The following is a 20,658-nucleotide window of genomic DNA, read 5'->3' as shown; positions in this document are numbered from 1 at the left end:
TTGTGTACTTAAAGCATTTATTAGAATTTTAATATTTATTATTATATATAATATTACCACAAATATTGAATTTAATAATTGAAATACTTATATATATTTCAAAATATTTATATTGACTATTAATTTCGGATTTTTCGGGTTACCCGTTCGGGTTCGGTTAGTAACACTTCGGATTCAGATATTTTTTGTACCACCCTACAAGATCCGTTCGGGTATTTTTACGTCTCGGGTCGGATAACGGGTCGGGTTTTTCGGTTCGGGTTCAGTTCGGATTTCGGGTTCCGGATTTTATGCCCAGGCCTAGATCACGTATTCTAAACATTGTAGATTCAATGAAAAAACTGGATTTTGTTTTCTACTTCGTAGAATGTCATTTCTACTTCGTAGAATGTCATTTCTACTTTATTTAGAACATAATCTGAAAATTATGATTTATACATTTTTAGAACTGAAAAAAATACGAGTAAGTTCATATAAATATTTTATCAATAGTTACTATTTTTCCAATTTTTTTCTATTTGTAAAACTATTTATTAAATTTATTTTTAAAAATATTAAAGGGTATTATAGGCAAAAATTACACAAAATAGATAGGGAAAATTACTTGTTTACCACTTTCATGCTACCATTTTTCATTTTTACCACCACTAAAGAGACATTTTCAAAAATACATTCTTCATTAAGTTTCAAAAGACTCTTATGTTCTTTTTCTTTATATATATAATAAATAAATATTTAAATAAATAAAAAATTTAAATAAATAAAAAATAATCTTTTTAATTTTTCTCTCAATTATACTATTTCGGAATTCATACCCTAAACCCTAAACCATCGATCCTAAACCCTATTTCTTTTTGAAATACGAACCCTAATCCCTAAACCATCAATCGTAAACCCTATTTTTTTTTTGAAATAAACCCTACACCCTGAAACATCAACTCTAAACCCTAATCCCCGAAACATCAATTCTAAACCCTAAACCATAAACCTTCAACTCTAAACACTAAAACATCAACTCTAAACCCTAAATCCTAAACTTCAACATTAAACCCTAAACCTTCAACACTAAACCCTAAACTATCAACACTAAACCCTAAACCCTAAAAAGTAAACTTAAACCCTAAACCCAAAAAAATTAACCCTAAACCCTAAAACATCTTCTCTAAACCTTAAACCCTAAAACATCAACTCTAAACCCTAAATCCTAAACCCTAAACCCTAAAACCCTAGAGTTGATGTTTTAGGGTTTAGATTTGAAAGTTTAGGGTTTTAGGGTTTACGTTTAGGGTTTAGAGTTGATGTTTTAGGGTTTAGATTTGAAAGTTTAGGGTTTTAGGGTTTACGTTTAGGGTTTAGAGTTGATGTTTTAGGGTTTAGATTTGAAGGTTTAGGGTTTTAGGGTTTAGGGTCAGAAAAATATAGGGTTTAGAGTTTACGTTTAGGGTTTAGTGTTGATGTTTTAGGGTTTAGGGTTAAGAGTTGATGTTTCGGGATTTAGGATTTAAAGTTGATGTTTCATGGTTTAGGATTTAGAGTTGATGATTTAGGGTTTTAAGTTTAGATTTAGGGTTGAGGGTTTACGTTTAGGGTTTATAGTTGATGTTTTAGGGCTTAGATTTGAAATTTAGGATTTAGGGTTTAAAGTTGATGTTTTAAGTTTAGACTAGACCCTGATCCGCGCACCAGCGCGGGTATGAATTTTCAGTTTTTAATTATTTATTTTATTAAATGATGTATTTGTAATATTCATTCATATTATATTCATTACGTAAATATTTTTTTTTGCATCTTAAACTATCTATTTTTTTTACGAATGTGTGATATCATATAAAAAATATTTAAAAAATGAGTATAGAGTTAATTAGATAATTTTAAAAACAGAAATTTTTCTTTCGTGTGCTATATCATATAAATAATGATCCGTCCGGTTAACAAAAATCATGATTATTTTATGTGTAATTTTTTTTTATTTTGACCAAAAATATTAAAACTATATTAAATTTTACATATTTTAATTAGAATATTTTTAATATCTTTACCTTTTTATTTGAAATGCAACTCAATATTTTTTTAACAATTATAACAAAATATTTAAAAAATATTTTTTGAATTTGTTTGAAAAATATGAAAATTACATTTTAAATTAAAATTATCCTAAAATATGATAAGTTTTGATGTAAACGAAAACTCATATTATGTCAAAAATAATGATAACAATTTTAACATAATATGAGTTTTCGTTTAATTAATGAAGTAAGAACATTTTCAAATGGGTACTTCTATTTTAATAATATAGATTAATTAACCATATGTTTTTTTTTGTCAAAGTTAATCAAAAAGTTATAAATGTCTTTTACATTTCGTTAAAGATGAAGGTAAAAGTAATTAGTGTAAATATGAAAAGTGTTACTTTAAAAATTGTATTTTTGGCAATTTTTCAGATAGATATTAGTTTAAAATAACATAGCTATCATTTTTTTTCTCTATAAAAACAATTTTCTCAAGAAAATAAAAGAAAAAAACCCCCTTCCTTGGCTACAGCATAAACGCGTTTGGCTTAAATTTTCTCCCTTAGACCCAAACCACTCCCAATTGCTTTTTCGTCGACTAAAATTCAAAATCACTTCTCTCGTTTGGTTCCGTCAGATCTACTCCCCCCCCTGTGCAGATATCAGATCTTACCGATCTGCTCTAAGCTAAAGCCCTTGAGTCCTCTGATTTGATCTAGAGAGGGAAAAGAGGAAGATGGAGAATCTGATATCTCTGGTAAACAAGATACAGAGAGCTTGCACGGCTCTCGGAGACCATGGAGACTCTAGCGCCCTACCTACTCTCTGGGATTCCCTGCCAGCAATTGCCGTCGTTGGTGGTCAGGTTTTAAATCTCGATCCCCCTATACATGCTTCAAGATCCATCTCACGATTTGAGATCCTCGTGCCCCAAACTTGTTTTATTTTGTCACCCGTATCGTAGAGAACTAGAGTTTAATTGAATAGCATGCACTATATGTGTTAACTGTCACCATTGGTATTGTGGACTTGAGTTTGACTTGGATACTGTTGTTATTGTTGGTGATTGCATTGATTTGGTTTTAGAAATTGTATTCATCCTTAACTCTATTTACTATGTTGACAGAGCTCTGGGAAGTCTTCGGTCCTGGAGAGCATCGTCGGAAAGGACTTTTTACCCCGTGGATCTGGTAATCACACTTCTTGCCTAGTTGTTAAACTTGAAACCGCTTGTTCCCTTGTCTAATCATTAGCGGAAACTGTGTGTAGGTATCGTTACACGAAGGCCCCTTGTCTTACAGTTGCAAAAGATTGATGATGGAGCCCGGGAGTATGCTGAGTTCCTTCACCTCCCCAGGAAAAAGTTCCACGATTTTGGTGGGTTCGGTTCTCTCATTTGTAGTTTGAGCTTCACATATTTCGTTTATTTTTTTCTAACCTTAATTAATCACCTATGTAGCTGCTGTGAGGAAGGAGATCCAAGATGAGACCGACAGGGAGACTGGACGCAGCAAGGCCATTTCTAGTGTTCCCATTCACCTTAGCATTTACTCTCCCAATGGTTAGGATTCATATTTCTAATTTTTTATTTGCCTTTTTCTTTCCCTTGGAGTGCCATTTGCTAAAATTTTATCCTCTTTGCTATGTGTGCAGTTGTCAACTTGACACTGGTTGATCTTCCAGGTCTTACAAAAGTTGCTGTTGGTAAGTCACATTTACTGCACTCCTTTCAAGAACAGTAGAGCTAGTTAATTCTCTAGGGATGGAGTGTAGAACAATAGACCTCATTCTTTACCATAGATAGTTTAGCATGACACGACAAACTTCTTTTGGTTGATGCAGAGGGACAATCTGAAAATATAGTCAAGGACATTGAAAACATGGTCCGGTCCTACATTGAAAAGGTATATTTTTTTTTCCCTACATTCTTTTTTCTAATTCAGTGGAGCAAACTAGTTGACATGATTCTGTTTTATGCCTCCCTTGCAGCCCAATTGCATCATTTTGGCAATTTCACCTGCGAACCAAGATCTTGCAACCTCGGACGCAATTAAAATTTCCCGTGAAGTTGATCCATCTGGTAACTAATTTGCAAATCATTCATTTGCCACCAAAGATACCAAACGTGTTAAGCTGTCACCTTGTGTCTTATACTCGGTCGTACTCTTTACAGGGGAGAGAACATTTGGTGTCTTGACAAAGATTGATCTTATGGACAAAGGGACAGATGCAGTGGAAGTAAGTTGCCTTACCAAATAATAAAAGCTGTTGTATAAACTTATTATATGATGTTCGAGCTACAGCAAGCTAATTTTGTAGTAACATAATACATATGTTTTCTCATTAACGGCTATTGTGTTCACTGCTAGTTACCTAATGATGGTTTTTTGCTCAGATTCTGGAAGGGAAATCTTTTAAACTCAAATATCCATGGGTTGGAGTTGTCAACCGCTCCCAAGCAGATATTAACAAGAATGTCGACATGATTGCGGCTCGAAGAAGAGAGAGGGAGTACTTTTCCAATACTACAGAGTATAGGCACCTTGCACATAAAATGGGTTCCGAGCATTTAGCGAAGATGCTCTCCAAGGTTAGTGCTTCCACAAGGATTGATTTAAGCTTTCTGAAATTTGTTAGGACTGGTAAAAAGGAGTTTCTTTAGAGTAGTAAGGATCCAAGGTAACTGTTTTCACAAAGATTGGTGCTTAGGAAGCGAACAAAACCAGAAAAATGGATATAAGTATGACAAGAACCTACTAGGAAGCTAGGAATTTTGTGGCAATATGCAGACATCAGCTGTTGCGATTAAAACAGAATCTAACTGCAACACTGCTTTGTTGTTGTTTGAACAGCATCTAGAACATGTGATCAAGTCAAGAATTCCAGGAATCCAGTCACTTATTAACAAAACAGTGTTAGAGCTGGAATCTGAACTTAGTCGCCTTGGAAAGCCTATTGCAGCTGATGCTGGGGTAAGATTTTGTATTCTTTTTTTTTTCTTTAATTTGTATTCTCTCTTAGATATCAAGATTTAATTACTGTTTTGGTGCAGGGGAAGTTGTATTCAATAATGGAGATATGTCGGCTCTTCGATCAAATATTCAAGGAGCATCTCGACGGAGTGTATGTTTTGTCCATTTTGCTGCTACCACTATTTATAAAATCAAACCATGAATTGTTATAGTGTATGAGTTGATATGACACAGGCGTGCTGGTGGTGAAAAGGTGTATAACGTGTTTGATAACCAGCTTCCGGCGGCTCTGAAGAGACTTCAGTTTGACAAGCAGCTAGCAATGGACAACATCCGCAAGCTGGTAACTGAGGCTGACGGTTACCAGCCTCACTTGATTGCCCCTGAGCAAGGTTACCGTCGTCTCATCGAGTCTTCTATTGTGTCTATCCGAGGCCCTGCGGAAGCATCTGTTGACACTGTACCAACTCTAACTTGCATCTCTGAAACAAAAAAAAAGAAGCAATAAGTGTCTAAAAAATCTTTTTTTGCTGTTTTAATATTTACTAGGTTCATGCGATCTTGAAGGATCTGGTTCACAAGTCTGTGAATGAGACGGTGGTACGTTCTCTTCTTCTTTTAGTAATATATCACCACGACTTTTATAGATTGGTCCCAGTGTTATAGAGAAGCTGAATATGTGCAGGAATTAAAGCAATACCCAGCACTGAGAGTGGAGGTGACAAACGCGGCGATAGAGTCGTTGGACAAAATGCGGGAGGGAAGTAAGAAAGCAACACTGCAGCTGGTAGACATGGAGTGCAGTTACCTCACTGTAGATTTCTTCAGGAAGCTTCCCCAGGATGCTGAGAAGGGTGGTAACCCCACGCACTCCATTTTCGACCGCTACAACGACTCCTATCTCAGACGAATTGGTAAAGTCAAAAGTTATCCTTTGTATGTTATATTTTGATGCGGTAACTTATATATTTTCTACCTCACACCTTTTACATCTGTCAACAGGATCCAATGTTCTGTCTTACGTAAACATGGTCTGTGCTGGACTGCGGAATTCAATCCCCAAGTCCATCGTCTACTGCCAAGTCCGAGAAGCCAAGCGCAGCCTCCTCGACCATTTCTTTGCCGAGCTCGGTACCATGGACGTAAGTTCTCTCCTGCCTTTTTTTTGTCTCGAGTGTAACTAACATCCGGCTAAACAAATGACTGGTGGTGAATTCCATTTCCAACAGATGAAGAGGCTCTCGTCACTTTTGAACGAAGATCCAGCGATCATGGAGAGACGCAGCGCCATATCTAAGAGGCTTGAGTTGTACCGAGCTGCCCAATCGGAGATTGACGCAGTCGCTTGGTCCAAGTGAAACCGGCATCACATGCCCACTACTGTTTTGCTTGGTAATGGTCGGTGTGGTCTAGACCGGGAAGAGACATTTAGGTTTGTGTAATTTTTATAAGATGTTCTTCCTTGCAAGAATGCCTTGTCATTTTATTACTACATCACAATGTATCTTCTGCTGCCTCTTTCTTTTTGTTCGTATTTTTATGTTTACCCGATGTGCGTGAGCCTCTTGTCATATCCATGACATTTGCTTTGTTATGTAGAGAACTTTATTTGTTTGGTGTGATATCTCTCTCAGTCATCTTTGAATTGATGTTATACAGATAATCATTTCATCCTAAAAAGATGGAATGATCAACAAAATAAAATAACCTAAAAAATATCAGGAAATTAATCTGGAAGACCCTGGAGTCAAAAGCTGGACAACCCCGAAAGCTTCAAAACCAGAGCCAAACTATAAATTTTGGGGAAAAAAACAACTTCGCGAATTCTCAAATCCATCAAGATGAATTATCAAATCCACCATAAAAGGTAAGACAAGACATGAAAGCAACATTCGTGATGAACAACCAAGGAAGTCGCAAGCTAGTACCAAGACATAGAGAGAACAAAAAAACTATATCCTTGAAAAGAACTTAAACTCTATTAACTATCGAAGAAGTGGGGGATATAATACAGCTAGCGGTTCTTTTCAGTGCTGGCTTTTCTACCGTATTCCGGCCTGTGGGTGGAACATGCATCCGGATCAAAAAGAAAAACTTGTAGATATAGAAAGATTTATCCATATATTGAAATAATTTAACCTAGATTTCAACCATTACTATCTATAAATAGGGATTCATAAACCTTAATATAAATATCAACTATTATTCACTTCCGATTTAAAGCCAGATAACCAGAACTAGAGTTTGTACACCATTATGTTGTATTCCTACTATTAGGAACAGTAAAACGTTATTTTAACATCGTAAATAATAATATTTTTGGATAATCCAACAATTTTGAATATTTTCAGATGTTTGGATATGAAAATATCCAAATGGATCCAAATTAAACTGAAAAATTTCGTTTTTTAATAAATATTCGAACCAGTTAGAAAATACTTGTACCAAAAGTAACGTAGAACCGAATATTTGATAGCCAATAAGACCTTGATTGGTAGAGCATTAGCATTAGTATATTCTACATTATCCAATCAACAATTATTAGAAAAACATTTAGAGAAGCATTTACTAAATGCTAATGTTCTCCAAATGCTCTCTGGCCAATACTCTCTTACGAAGCTTTATAAAAACATTTGCATTTATAATTTATAAAATTAAGGAAAATATATAATTAATTCATTTATTTTATTTAATAATATCAGAAAATTATTTTTATATCTAGAAAATAAAATTTTGATTTCTAAAATTAATTTACAATAAAAATATGTTTTTAAAAAAATAGTATTTCACATTTAAAATATAATTTAATTTAGATAATTTAATTTATTTTAAATGTGAAATATTATTTTTAAAAATAGATATTTTAATTATAAAATTTATTTTAAAATAATATTTTTTGATATAAACATAATTTTTTTAATTATTATAGTTTTATATGTTAATATATTTATATATATATATTAGAAATATATTCATTAAAAATAAATATATTATATATTATATACTAATTTTTATAATAATTTTAAATAACATACTCATACTCCTCTACCAATTATCTTATTAAACAGTTTAGCAAAAACATATAACTTTTGCAACATAGTGCTTCTATAGCATGCTGCTAATATGCAAATGTTAATGCTCTACCAATCAAATGTCGAGCTTTTCTGCGTTTGTTTTATTTTCGGTTTATTCAGACGGGACCATAACCAAATAACTGAAAATTATATGGTTTTCGATAGCAACGACTTTTTTGTATTTTTTGGTAATGCTTTTTCTACATTTTGTAGCCATCCATTATCATCTTTCCGGACTCTCTGCACTCAGCTCAGGGAGAGAGATGGCGAGTTCTATTTCTTCAGTCTCTCAAGCGCCATGTTTCATCGCTAACAATGGTAGTCAGAAATCATACACATGGCTTCATCAATCATCGCTGAGCTCGAACGGTATCATACTTTCTTCAAAGCATCATCATCCTCCTCGTCCACTATCTTCTTCCCCGGTTTCCGTCGTAGAAACTGATGAAGACAAAGACGGCCTGAATTTCAGGTGCCTTTTTGCGTCTCCTGATCGATTACAATGGAAGTCTGTAGCTACAGACAATAAACTAACTTTAGGAATATGAATGTGTTGAACAGTGGTTGCAGCGGCGACGGGCGGATTCAAGGAGGCATTGCTACTGTCCCTGGCTTCGGTTGGTGGCCCATTAAGGCTTACCGGCCTTGTCCGGGGTTTGTGGAAGCCGGAGGTAGATACCGCCGCATAGGGCAGAGCATGGACGAGGTTGCCTTTGGTCGTGGTGACTCGGAATCCACCACTTGATTTGTACTTAAGGTAGTTTTATACAATAAAGATATGTAATATTCCTAAAATATAATCATAAAGATAAAGACTGGCCAGTAACCAAACCAATCTCTTACGTCAATAAGATTATTGCATTTGAACATATCCAGATTTAATATCCCCTACAATATTTTGCGCATAGAAGTTTAGATATGTTGGGAAAAACTCTTGTGATGGGAAGTAGACAACTAATCTTTAAGATAACCTTTGTATATTAGAAAGTTTGATTTTCTACAAAAAAATTTGTATTTGAAACTTAGAATTCTTATAGAACTTTTTCTTGATGATTACAAGTGAACTAAGCATCCCTAATTAAGTAGTACTACTACTACCTATCTCTAAAGTACTCTATAATCCTTATTCACAATTCTTCATTTTTATCTACTATACTTCTCCGGTTTCTTGGATTAAAGTTTGATTATGCATTGATTAATCTTGAGTGAGAAGAGAAGAGAAAGAGATGGTAATAAGATTCATAAATGGATCGACTTCATCCTCATTTACACGAACAAGTGAAAGATGATTGTCTGGTTTATCCTTCTACCCACACATCTCCTATCTAATTTCTCACATATTCTCTGAAAAAATTAGTATTTAGAAACATACTAAAAAGAAACCGAAAACAGTATAAACACTACCACCATTTTTATCTTCTGGAGACAATTATTAATACTCTTTATACTAGTAAACGGGTATTACATCTCTCTTTCAGTAAATATATAATAATACAGAGCATCAACACCAAACTGTTTTGTCTGTCTTTCAAGTTGTTTTGTTATTCAAGGGTTTTGCTCAGCAAAAACGTCCAAAAGAGAAAGCACCTCAGGGACGCTGAGTTCGAGGCGGAACTTAGGACCGTCGTAGTGATGCAGAATGGGCCGGAAAGAGTCTTCCTCCAGCGGCAAACACACCTTCCTCGTCACAGCCCTCACCTGAGCAGGGAACCGAGACTCGCCCGGACACTTCTTGTCCTCAAAAGCGTTCAGCTCAATGTTCGTTCCCCCGAAGCTCGCCGCCTCGTAAATACCGTGAAGCTGGTGAGTGGAGTAGTTGTAGAGGAAGAGAGGAAGCCCCGGAGTGATGGCTCTGACCGAGTCCCTGTACCTGGGAGGCAAACCGAAAACCTGGCGCTTGAGATTCTCCTCCATGGTGTCGTTGTTGCAGACGAAGACGTAGCCGCCGATGGTCTCGTTCCTGGGGAGAGCCTCCGCGGGAGGAAGAGTCTTGAACCTCTTGTCCAAACCATCATCCTCTTTCTTGTTGTTGTTGTTCTTCTGATGATTGTGATTCTTCCTGTTCTTCTTCAATCCTGCTTTGGGGATCTGATGATGATCTTCATTGATGATCATCCCCTTGCCATAGCTCTTGGGGGCGGGAGAAGAGGAATAGATGCCTTTGTTGAAGCCGCCGTTGACGTTGTTGGAGTTGAATTGCCACGTGTCGTTGAATGGGCTGGTGGTGAATTTGTCGGCGTGGTTGAAGTTGACGTTGGTGGTGGATGTCGATTTTGAGCCGACGGGTCCGAAACCGTTGGGGCTGGTGTGCTTCCAGTTGTTCCAAGTGGAAGAAGACTTGTTGTTGATGTCGGAAGAAGCCTTGTTGTTGTTGTTGTTATTGTGATACTCGACAGGGCTCTTGTCGGAGGCGGCGATGTCGAAGTTTCTACGGCCGTCGGTGCGTTTGGTGCTCCAGATGGAGTCGTTTAACGACAGATTCGCCAGGTTGTGAGGCGTCTGGACTCTTAACTGGTCGCTGAACTGCCAAAACGATTGTTGATTGTTATTATCCATCTCTGTCTCTCTCTCTTTTAGTTCTTGAACAGATTTTGGCTTACTGGAATCGGGTAGATATCGAAATTTACAGATGCGATTTGAGGGAGTGGTGAATGAAATTGTGAGATCTGGGAGGGTTGTTGTTAAGTAGACGAGTTTGGTGAGAAGATCTGTTCTGTATGTAGAAAAGTTGTAAGGTTTTCATTGGAGCAGTTGTGTCATGTTTATTTATTATTATAAACACACAATACACATCCAGTCGAAATTTCTACGAAAGTGACAAACCTATTTTTTATTATTATCGAATAAATCCAAAAATATAAACAAAATCACCAGAGTTATTAGTCGTATTTATGTTTTTTTAATGTATTTATGTTTATGTTTTTTTTTTTTTAACTTGAGTGAGGGGTTGGAGAGGCGGCAGGTAGCAGAGACGCGGTCTAGTCTCTAGAAGAAGCTAGACGTGGCTCATTACGAGATGTGAGAGAGAGTAAGAAAGTCAAATAGATATTTATTTTTCTTTTAATTAATTTGTGAACTTTCTCTGTTACACGGTCTAACTAATTTAGAATAAAAACACTAATATTAAAAAAGTTGGTACTTTAAAAAAAATAATATTTAATTAACTAGTTCAACCAATTATAAAAAAATTAATATTATTTGATTGGTTACACTATATCCAATAAAGATAAAAATTATCTAAATATTTAAAAACTACTTATATTTTGAAATAAAAAAATTTTCTTTAACTTGTTGCAATAAGAAATGGAGGGAGTATAAATCGAGTTGATATGTCTTACAGGCTAAGGCTTTGTGCTTTGTGGACCAGACCAAACTTTTTTTTTTTTGAAAAAGTCCGACAAAAACGCGTTGACGAGAAGGGAAGAGAGTGGTTGCGTCATTCAAGCAAAGCAAAATCTGCGGCGGTAATAGATACCCGGAAGCTTCTATTGAGATATTGTACAATGTTCAAGTCCATTAGTTTTACTTGTTATTCGATTGGCCCATTTATTAAGTCCGCACACTAGATACTAATTGGGCTTCTTTTAAGATGTTATAGCCTATTAATTTTTGGTATGGAGCTTACGGGTTGTTGAGATTAATCAGCCCCATTTTACAAAAGTAATTCTACGTACTTTCTTTCTTTGGAACCAAGTCATCGCCGGTGAAAGAAAAGGAGAGATGGATCCGCAACTGGCAGAGATTTGGCATCAGTTCGAAAGGTTCAGGCCCTAATGCACCTCACGAGTTAACCATCGCTCTTTCTCTGCTGGGCTTGGCATTTGTAGGTCTGTTGTGTGATTCTTGTTTAAACCCCCGGTGGAAGACTGCCAGTGATATTCATCCTTATGTTCTGGAGGATTTTCTGATTGTGGAAACTTTCAGGGGACATCTATGAGCATGCCCCTAGATCTAAGAGCATTTCCATCTCATTTTTATTTTAAATATCTATAACGCCCTGACCGTCCACAACTAATGGGCCACCCACGCCGTTCTCACGGCCCATGGCCAATCCCGTTCTAATGGTCGGTGCGTAAATTTTTCAAGGCTCGAAATTATTGTTTACTGACCTTGCAATCACCACCCGACTTTTCCTCGTGCTTTGGCCTCATTCGCACGGTATCACAAATCACTTCTCGATAGGTCACCATCATTCCACTACTTCAGCTCAAGCACGCTTAACTCTATAGTTTTAAACGGACTTACGACGAAAAATGTAAGTCAATTTTGGTGACATAGGTAGTCAAATCAATTCTCTTAAGCCTTTCCATATATCACAACTCGGAATGTTACAATTCATCATCTCTCAAAGAACGCAACATCTTCGTTGCGCTCCACGACATGTCTCAAGACGCCTTTCGAGTCAGAACTGAGATGGCTAACCAGCTCTGATACAACTTATAACACCACGACCGTCCACGACTAATGGACCACCCACACCCGCTCTCTCGGCCCGTGGGCCCAGTCCCGTTCCAATGGTCGGTGTGTAAATTTTTCAAGGCTCGGAATTATTATTTACTGACCCTGCAATCACCACCCGACTTTTCTTCGTGCTTTGGCCTCACTCACACGGTATCACAAATCACTTCTCGATAAGTTCCTCGTCCTTCCATTACACATGCTCAAGCACGGTTAACTATGGAGGTCTAAATGGATGTGTGATGAAAAAGTTAAGTCAACTTTGGTCATATATATAGTCAAATCAATTCTCTTAAACCTTTCCATATATCACAACTCGGATGTTACAACATCTTTATTAGAATTGCTCCAATATATTTTTCTGTTATAGCAAAAACTTCATTTCTATTTTATTTTTTATAATGAAGATGTTTTGTAGAGACATTTCTTCCAGCTGAAACCTTGTGAAAAATAAATAATGATCCTTTTACTTCATTGCATTTTCCTAACAAGTATCTTTCCCTTTTCTCTTTTCAGGAAAATCTAATCCTTGGTCTGAACCTTCTCAGATTGCTTGTTCAGAATTGAATCGCTGAATTCCACACCCAACTCAGAGTTGCTTTCATCTTCAACCCTGGAGAATCCTTGCATCTGTTAATCTCTCCAGCCTTCATAGAATCCAGTGCTAGATAGACCGCACCTGATCAAACTTACGTCTACTTCTTGGCAGAAACCTTAAAGCATTAGATCCCAATGACTTATCTCATTGTTGTCAGCGAGAAAGCATATGATCATCTATAAATCAACGACGATTGTAAAATGTTGCTTTTTTTTCTTCTGATCAACAACTGTAGTATATTATATGTCAACGAGGAGCACCCGTACGTGACCGTGAGAGACAGGTTGCTTGTGTTCCAAACAGTCAAAAAATTGCACCGTGCAAGGAGATCAACTCATCAACCAGACTCTACGCTACGATAGAGAGTTCGCGTATCGTCCAATCCCAAATTCGATATCCTTACATTTCCTCCCTTTGGGATAGTTTCATAAACTTTTGCTTATCATGTATGAGTCACGCGTGATTTAGAGGACTCCACTCTTTACTAGTTACTACCCCCAACAAAAGAAGTGAATCCCACTCATTGGATATTTTGTTATTTAACTAGAGTTCAACTAAGTTTCGAATATGTTTTTGTCGTCTGGTTACAATGCAATTCCACAGTTTTGACTATGATTTTAGTGGACAAAATATATAAATCACTTCACATCATCACATGAATGAACGAACGATATTTAAGCCTCATAAAGGCAGTAAACCATCAAACGAGTCCGTGACTGAATTTTGATTCCTATGTGTGTGTCCCCACTTATTGTATTCACACTTTCGTGTATTTATTATACTTTTCTATAAATTCATTCTTTTAAATTTCAAGAAAGGGACAAGAGATTTTAAAATTGTTGAAAAGTTTCTCTTTAATTAAAGCCTTTATTCAAAAAAAAAAAAGTTTCTTTTTAATTAACAAAATGTTAAAATAATTCTGCTCCATTATTTTTCCATCTACAATATCCTTCCGAATTCTTTTACCTGTGCATTTTTTTTTATAATTGATCCCATCATTAGCGCTTAAATAAATTTCATTAAATAATAAAAGCTAGTATTATCATGTGGCCTAAATGCATTTCTCCGGGTCGTTATCTTGATTTGTCGGCTGATTTGGACCTTTTTTTGTAACCATTCAAAAAATTAATTAATTTGTTCATATTTGTCCTTAAAAGAAACTAAAAATTGATTTTCCACTTGAAATAAATAGCATTTAATATAAAATAATTAACTTGAGAAGAAAGTATGGAATGTGTTAAAGAGTCTTGCAGAAACTCCACTTGGATCTCTCTTACTTACTCCATTATTTTCCTCTTCTCTCCCATCTCATTAAAATAGGAACAGAAATGGAGAGCTCTACGTCTTTAGCCATCGTTCTTCATCAGTCTTCCAATCATGACGAACTCTTCATGCAGCAGACTCTTCAATTCTCACAAACTCTCAAGGTTTGATCCCTTCTCTCTCTCTCTTTCCCTAACCATATATTTGGATTCTGAAACTTTTAACTAGTTTTTCTATTCATTCAAGATTAATCTTCTCTCTTGTTTTTGTGTTCTTTTAAAAGGATTTAAAGAACTTGCGGAAACAGTTATACTCAGCTGCTGAGTACTTCGAAACATCTTATGGCAAAGAAGAACACAAAGAAACGTAACTATTTTTATTTCTTTCTTTGATAAATATTCTGCAAAGTAATTAAGTTTGAATTGTCTGAGAGGAAATGAATGAATGATGTTACCGTTAGGGTGATAGAGACGTTGAAAGAATATGCAGCCAAGGCATTAGTGAACACAGTGGATCATCTTGGTTCTGTCTCTGATAAATTCAACTCTTTTCTCTCTGATAACTCTGCCCATTTCTCCACCACTCGTCTTCGTTTATCTTCTCTCGAACAAGTAAGCTAAGTAGTAGTAACCACTGAATCTTTTCAAATGAAGAAAACACAACGCTCACATTGTTGTTGTTGTAGAGGATGAAACTATGTAGAGAGTACATGGGAAAGAGCGGGAGTTCTCAGCATCGCTTTCAAGTTCAATCTCCTCACCATCATAAGCGTTATTTCTTCCCTCGTATACTCTTTTTCCCTCCTAGAAAGTTGTGTTAATCCATTCCAACTTACTTACTTATCACATATTCTTGTATACAAGAAGAACATGGAAGAGGCACAAGTTTCGCTGCAGGAGATGACTCACATCGGTTCAAGAGTGGTAATCTAAATCTTTAGTTTTATATCGAACTTTGTGTGTATGATATCTGAGTCCTTCTCCTGATCTGCCTGAAAGCTGTTCGATCAACAATACTAGAAAACCACCCAAATAATGCAAGGAAAACCAACAAGACAGGAAGCTTCTCCTTCTTACACAACAACATCAGCAACATAACACCAAGTAAGTATAACAACTAAGCAATGCTAAATTTCTCTACTTTTGCTTTTTCTCAGATTGCAGGCAAGTAAAGTGTGTGTATGTGTTTGAATATTGAAGGTAAAATAACAAAGTCTCCTATGAGATTTCCTCTCATACGTTCAGGATCTCTACTGAAACGTTCAAGCTCCCCAAGCCAGCCAAGACTACTGGTATTGTATTTGAATATATTCATTCACTTTTGTTAAACATTTATGCTTATTTTCTGATCTGTGATATTATAAAAGGCCTTACCGGAACCACAAAGAGCGATATCTATGTCGACAAGTAGAGAGATAGTGGAAATACAGCAAAAATCTTCATTGAGAAAGGGGAAGAAGAGTCTGATGCTCAAGGCATTGATGAGTATGAGCAGTAAGTCCAGAAACTAAATAAATCTTGTATTCTTACGTTAATATGTACAAAATTAATATGTGAAATATGAAGAGAGAAGAAATAATGCTCACCCACAGTGATATTCACTTCTTTCTATGCTCTCTCCAGCTTTGATATTGGACTATAGAGTCAATCAACACTTTTTTTGTCAATTGACTGTGCTCTTCAATGCATCAAAATTGTTTTTTATCCTTTATCATTCCTTCTAACAAAAGTACAAAACCCATCAACTAACAAATTTGGTGCCTAATTCTGTTTGTTTTCTATTTGTATGTAGGGTTACTTTAATCCTCCTGTTTTGGCCTATTTTCACAACATTAGAATACGAGCAATATATTTGAAGTGTGAAATTTCTACGTTGATTAATGATTTTTTTTACTCATTGGTTCATGATAATTATGAATGTTACTTGAATAAGTGTGCCATAGTTTCCTTCCGATTAATTGCTGCACTTCTCTTGTTACTTTCGAAAAAAACATATCAAAGAAGGCGCTAATTTGCCTAGGTTCGATTCGATGCTTCACTTCATTATTAGGTAACTGAAAAATGCACCGGAAAGAATTCTGAAAGTGCATTTTGTCGAAGTGAATTTCATTTTGTATTTGTTGAGGATTATGAAGAATTTGAGCATTTGATTGATGTGGTCAGTTATTATAACAAAAAAAACATTTATAATTAAAATTAAAATATATTTATAGCTAAAATTAAAATATTAAATATTTTAATGATAAGTAATCTTATAGATTTTTTTTTTATTTTAGAAATATTTAAAGGCTTCTTTAAAATATAATTCACAATTTGTGGTCAAACACGAAATTGATCCTTTTTTTGTTTGCTCTTTCCACATTAGAAATTAAACAAATTCACGAAATTTTTTTTTTTTGATATACTCCCTCCGTTTTTTAATATAAGTCGTTTTAGAATTGTGCACATAGATTAAGAAATCATTAATTTTTTATATTTTCTAAACAAAAACATCATTAATTATTTACCTAACCAAAAATCAACCAATAATAAAATAGAAGGTATATTATCATTGGTCATATAACATTAAGTGTTAATAAATTTTACATAGAAACGAAATCAATTTTAATTTAGAACACAAAAATTTCTCTAAAACGACTTATATTAAAAAACGGAGGGAATATTGGTTTTACTCGAACATCTTCATTTTCATTATTTATTTACGAAATTCTTATTGTATTCAATATCACCAACCACCAATCTACATGCACTAAAAATCAAATCAATTTATACATCTTCTTGTCTCCTTCTAATTCAATGTTTAAATAAATTTGAGATTATGTGACTAAGATTTAATATAACGAAATCAATTTTAATAAAATATTAAATTTGAACTAACATTTCAATGACATATTTATTAATAAATACATAAGTAAATGTTGTACTCATATTTTAATAGAATAAATTACTGTATTAGTAAAGTTTTGTTCCTTTCTATTTATATATAAATTGGATTTCTTAGTGTCTAGAGGGTTGAATAACTTTGTTGGGCTTTCTATCTCTGTGTTGCTTAACCACCAGTCAGAGAAGACGGCCGATATATCATCACTTGTGAACCAACAAATTGTACAAATAATCTGGATTAAGGTGAATCGTTATTTTTGGTTTCGAGTTTACACTAGAGTAATGAATACAATAACCATATGCAAAGTTAAATTTATATACCTGTCAGAGCCCTGCCTCCTTTCACCGAAATGAAACATTGGCTGAGGGCATCATTTTTTTCCAAAACAACACTTAATACTAGGTCTGGACGTTTGGGTACCCGTTGGCGTTTAGATCGGGTTTTTCGGATTTCGGTTTTTTTTATAACACCTCATAGATCTCATTCTAGTAAATTTGCAAGTACGGGTTGGGTTCAGATATAACACATCGGATTCGGATCGGTTTTGTATCACATCATAGAATTCATAAAGTAATCATATATCATTCGGATTCGAGTTATATCGGATCGGTTCGGATATACCCGAAATAAAATATAAAATTTAAAAGTAAAACATAAGATATATATATTTATTTATATATAATTAAGTATTTAAGGTAGTTATTTAAATTTAAATACTTATTGTTAGATAACATATCAAAATAAATATGAAATTAAATATTTGAAGTATATATTCATGTTTCATATAATTATATTGTATATTATTTTGGACATTCGGATCAGTTTCTTCGGATATCTTTTCGGATTTTTTGGTTTTTTCGGTTTTTCGGGTTATCCGTTCGGGTTCGGATAATAACACTTCGGGTTCGGATATGTTTTATACCACCTTACAAGACCCATTCAGATATTTTTTACATTTCGGACCGGATATGAATCGAGTTTTTCGGTTCGGGTTCGGTTCGGATTTCGGGTTACGAATATTATGCCCATGCCTACTTAATACCATATACCATATATGTAACTAGTAGTTACTAGATTATCTAAAGTAATATTATATACTTTCTTGCTCAGTTTTCCTTTTTACTTTTCCTTGTTTGTTTTTTATTGGATTTTTAACGTTAAAACCCCTCAATTAAGTTTGTTTTGAATAAAAACCCTCAAACTAAGTATTTAACGAAAAAACCTCAAACTGACTTTATTTAATGAATTAAACTCTATCAGGTCATAATTACCATTACTACTTGTAAATCTTTAGTTTAGGGGTTTATACATTAAGTAAACATAGTTGAGAGTTTTACCGTTAAAAATAAAATAAAAATTCAAAATTTTATAATATTATCTAAAAATTAGTAACTTAAATTTTCAAAATTACCATTTTTCATTTTTTTTGTAAATATATGAGTTTGGTGTGTTTTTAACATTAACATTATATATGTATAAATTAAAAATGTAAAAACTCAGAAAATATAATAAAAATTATTTAAAGATTTATTATTACATTTTTATTAGATAAGATATAATTTTATTACATTTTCTTATTTTTTACATTTTTAATATTTTAGTAATTTTATCACAGGTAAATATTTAAATAATTTTCTTGTTTTTACATTTTTAAAATTATCTAAAGATTTATTATTACATTTTTTATTAGATAAGATATAATTTTATTACATTTTCTAGGTTTTTACATTTTTAATTTATACATATATAATGTTGGTGTTAAAAACACATCAAACTTCTATATTTATTAAAAAAAATTAAGAAAATGCTAATTTTGAAAATTTAAGCTACTAATTTTTAGATAATATTATAAAATTTTGATTTTTTTTAATGGTACAACTCCTCAACTATGTTTACTTAACGTAGAAATCCCTAAAATAAAGATTTACCGATAGTAATGGTAATTATGACCTGTTAGGGTTTAATTCATTAAATAAAATTAGTTTGAGGGTTTTTCGTTAAATACTTAGTTTAGGGGGTTTTACCCAAAACAAACTTAGTTGAGGGGTTTTAACGTTAAAAATCTTTTTTTATTAGCTGTAAGTTGTGATACTTTGGGTTTTTTTTTTGAGTCGAAACTTTGAGGATGTTTTGAAATCCCTTTTTTCAATGAAATATATGTGTAAAAAAAGTAATAATATATGTTGATGGGTTTAATTATAAAACTTTATAAATTATACTCCCCCGTTTCGTTAAGATAAATTCACAAAGATAATTTTTTTAATATTTTCTATACAAAAATTACAAATTTTAATAAAATTAATTGGATTTATTGAAATTTTAATAAAATTAATTGGATTTATTGAAAGACTATTGGTTAAAAAATATTGGAATTTGATACTTCAAAAAACAATGCAAAATTAATGTGTTTTTTTAATATGTGTGAAAATACCAAAACATCTATTTTTAAAAAAACGGAGAGAATATTAATAAGAAAGATACGAGCCACAACAAAGAAAGATATTTATTAATCTATTATTAGTTCACTATTAAAATTTACTTAAAACATAAATTTTTTTTTGTTAATTTACAAAATTTGGGTAACAAACAAACTTCGCCCACCGGCTTCTCCTTGCGAACATGTTCTCAAATTCAAGATTTTTTTTAAAGAATTCAAGGTTTCATAATAACAAAGTAGCTTCATCTTATTTTTTCACATCTTTCTATGAATGAAGCCATATTTCTTTTAATCGCTTATGTATGCTATTATTGCTCGCACGGCTCTGTATACATCTGGGGGTTCATATATCTCAATTACTATAAAAGCAAACTCTAGATTTTGGATCTTTTTTCTTTTTTTTTCCACCAATCATAGGTTTTTATTTAACACTGTATTTCTTATTGAGCCACATGGACAAAAAATCCAGAGTATTACAAAAAATCAAAGCATAAAACCAACCAATAGGTATGTCAAGGAAACATAAACGCATTTCACACATACGAAGACAATAGTCTCATGATGGTGTGCGTTCGAATAGAAGGCTGCAGGAGAGGCTAGTGCTTCTGCAAAAATTAAGGATTGAAATTATTCACCGTCTCTACAATGGAAACTCATCAAGAGAGCATTGGACAATTTCCAAAATTGATGTCTTCTTGTTTGTTTCTAAACCATGAACTTGAATCCTTTAAACTGTTTGGCTCTTCTTTATCCACATTATCGGCTTGAAAAGAGCTTAGCTTATAAAGATTCATCTCAAAAAGGTTAATCCAACCAATTCGTTAACAAAAGAGAATGAAATTCCATAAACGCCAAAGACCACGAAAAACAATCTGATAGTAGACACACTGCTCCAGTAATACTGAAAAACCCAACACTTCCAACTTCAGGACCACCATGAATGGACTCAAACAGGCTGGAAACA

General features: G+C 33.9%; 4 protein-coding genes across 8 annotated transcripts; 3 read left to right on the top strand and 1 right to left on the bottom strand.

The window, feature by feature from the left end:
- The first annotated feature begins 2,533 nt into the window (after nt 1–2,533).
- On the top strand, nt 2,534–6,603 carry LOC106342589 (dynamin-related protein 1A-like). The gene is made up of 16 exons (XM_013781562.1): nt 2,534–2,874; nt 3,136–3,199; nt 3,279–3,386; nt 3,469–3,570; nt 3,663–3,713; nt 3,852–3,913; nt 3,999–4,089; nt 4,183–4,247; nt 4,405–4,599; nt 4,862–4,981; nt 5,062–5,132; nt 5,216–5,441; nt 5,531–5,581; nt 5,667–5,895; nt 5,984–6,123; nt 6,211–6,603. Exons 1-16 carry the CDS (start codon nt 2,746–2,748, stop codon nt 6,337–6,339), a joined length of 1,833 nt encoding a protein of 610 aa, XP_013637016.1. The 5' UTR covers nt 2,534–2,745; the 3' UTR covers nt 6,340–6,603.
- Nucleotides 6,604–8,135: 1,532 nt separating this feature from the next.
- LOC106342517 lies at nt 8,136–8,926 on the top strand. The gene is made up of 2 exons (XM_013781473.1): nt 8,136–8,527; nt 8,617–8,926. The coding sequence occupies exons 1-2, from the start codon at nt 8,247–8,249 to the stop codon at nt 8,798–8,800; spliced, it is 465 nt and encodes a 154-aa protein (XP_013636927.1). The 5' UTR covers nt 8,136–8,246; the 3' UTR covers nt 8,801–8,926.
- Nucleotides 8,927–9,277: 351 nt separating this feature from the next.
- LOC106342516 (B2 protein-like) lies at nt 9,278–10,815 on the bottom strand. Its single transcript, XM_013781472.1, has one exon. The coding sequence runs from the start codon at nt 10,609–10,611 to the stop codon at nt 9,601–9,603; it is 1,011 nt and encodes a 336-aa protein (XP_013636926.1). The 5' UTR covers nt 10,612–10,815; the 3' UTR covers nt 9,278–9,600.
- A 3,502-nt stretch (nt 10,816–14,317) lies between these two features.
- Nucleotides 14,318–16,260, top strand: LOC106339458 (protein ABIL4-like). 5 transcript variants are annotated; one of them, XM_013778273.1, is made up of 9 exons: nt 14,319–14,538; nt 14,658–14,740; nt 14,835–14,985; nt 15,060–15,159; nt 15,238–15,297; nt 15,373–15,477; nt 15,574–15,665; nt 15,741–15,867; nt 16,166–16,260. In XM_013778273.1, the coding sequence occupies exons 1-9, from the start codon at nt 14,440–14,442 to the stop codon at nt 16,174–16,176; spliced, it is 828 nt and encodes a 275-aa protein (XP_013633727.1). In that variant the 5' UTR covers nt 14,319–14,439; the 3' UTR covers nt 16,177–16,260. The 5 variants fall into 5 exon arrangements, with proteins under 5 accessions (XP_013633728.1, XP_013633727.1, XP_013633729.1 ...); XM_013778274.1 differs by lacking the exon at nt 16,166–16,260 and having other exon boundaries at nt 14,318–14,538; nt 15,394–15,477; nt 15,741–16,079; XM_013778275.1 differs by lacking the exon at nt 16,166–16,260 and having other exon boundaries at nt 15,241–15,297; nt 15,394–15,477; nt 15,741–16,079.
- The last annotated feature ends 4,398 nt before the right edge of the window (nt 16,261–20,658 follow it).

This window comes from Brassica oleracea, chromosome C4 (genome assembly GCF_000695525.1).
Source record: "Brassica oleracea var. oleracea cultivar TO1000 chromosome C4, BOL, whole genome shotgun sequence".
NCBI lineage: Eukaryota > Viridiplantae > Streptophyta > Magnoliopsida > Brassicales > Brassicaceae > Brassica > Brassica oleracea.
The sequence above is the reverse complement of the archived record's forward strand: the minus strand, read 5'-3'. Positions and strand labels throughout refer to the sequence as shown.

Excerpts from the sequence above, each read along its gene's own strand:
- LOC106342517 (XM_013781473.1), top strand. The coding sequence starts at position 8,247 with ATGCTTTTTCTACATTTTGTAGCCATCCATTATCATCTTTCCGGACTC. Across the intron at positions 8,528-8,616 it reads AAAGACGGCCTGAATTTCAG|TGGTTGCAGCGGCGACGGGC; the intron begins GTGCCTTTTTGC and ends TGTGTTGAACAG.
- LOC106342516 (XM_013781472.1), bottom strand. The coding sequence starts at position 10,611 with ATGGATAATAACAATCAACAATCGTTTTGGCAGTTCAGCGACCAGTTA.
- LOC106339458 (XM_013778271.1), top strand. The coding sequence starts at position 14,440 with ATGGAGAGCTCTACGTCTTTAGCCATCGTTCTTCATCAGTCTTCCAAT. Across the intron at positions 14,741-14,834 it reads AAAGAAGAACACAAAGAAAC|GGTGATAGAGACGTTGAAAG; the intron begins GTAACTATTTTT and ends TGTTACCGTTAG. Across the intron at positions 14,986-15,059 it reads GTTTATCTTCTCTCGAACAA|AGGATGAAACTATGTAGAGA; the intron begins GTAAGCTAAGTA and ends TTGTTGTTGTAG.
- LOC106342589 (XM_013781562.1), top strand. The coding sequence starts at position 2,746 with ATGGAGAATCTGATATCTCTGGTAAACAAGATACAGAGAGCTTGCACG. Across the intron at positions 3,714-3,851 it reads TCTTACAAAAGTTGCTGTTG|AGGGACAATCTGAAAATATA; the intron begins GTAAGTCACATT and ends TGGTTGATGCAG. Across the intron at positions 3,914-3,998 it reads TCCGGTCCTACATTGAAAAG|CCCAATTGCATCATTTTGGC; the intron begins GTATATTTTTTT and ends CCTCCCTTGCAG.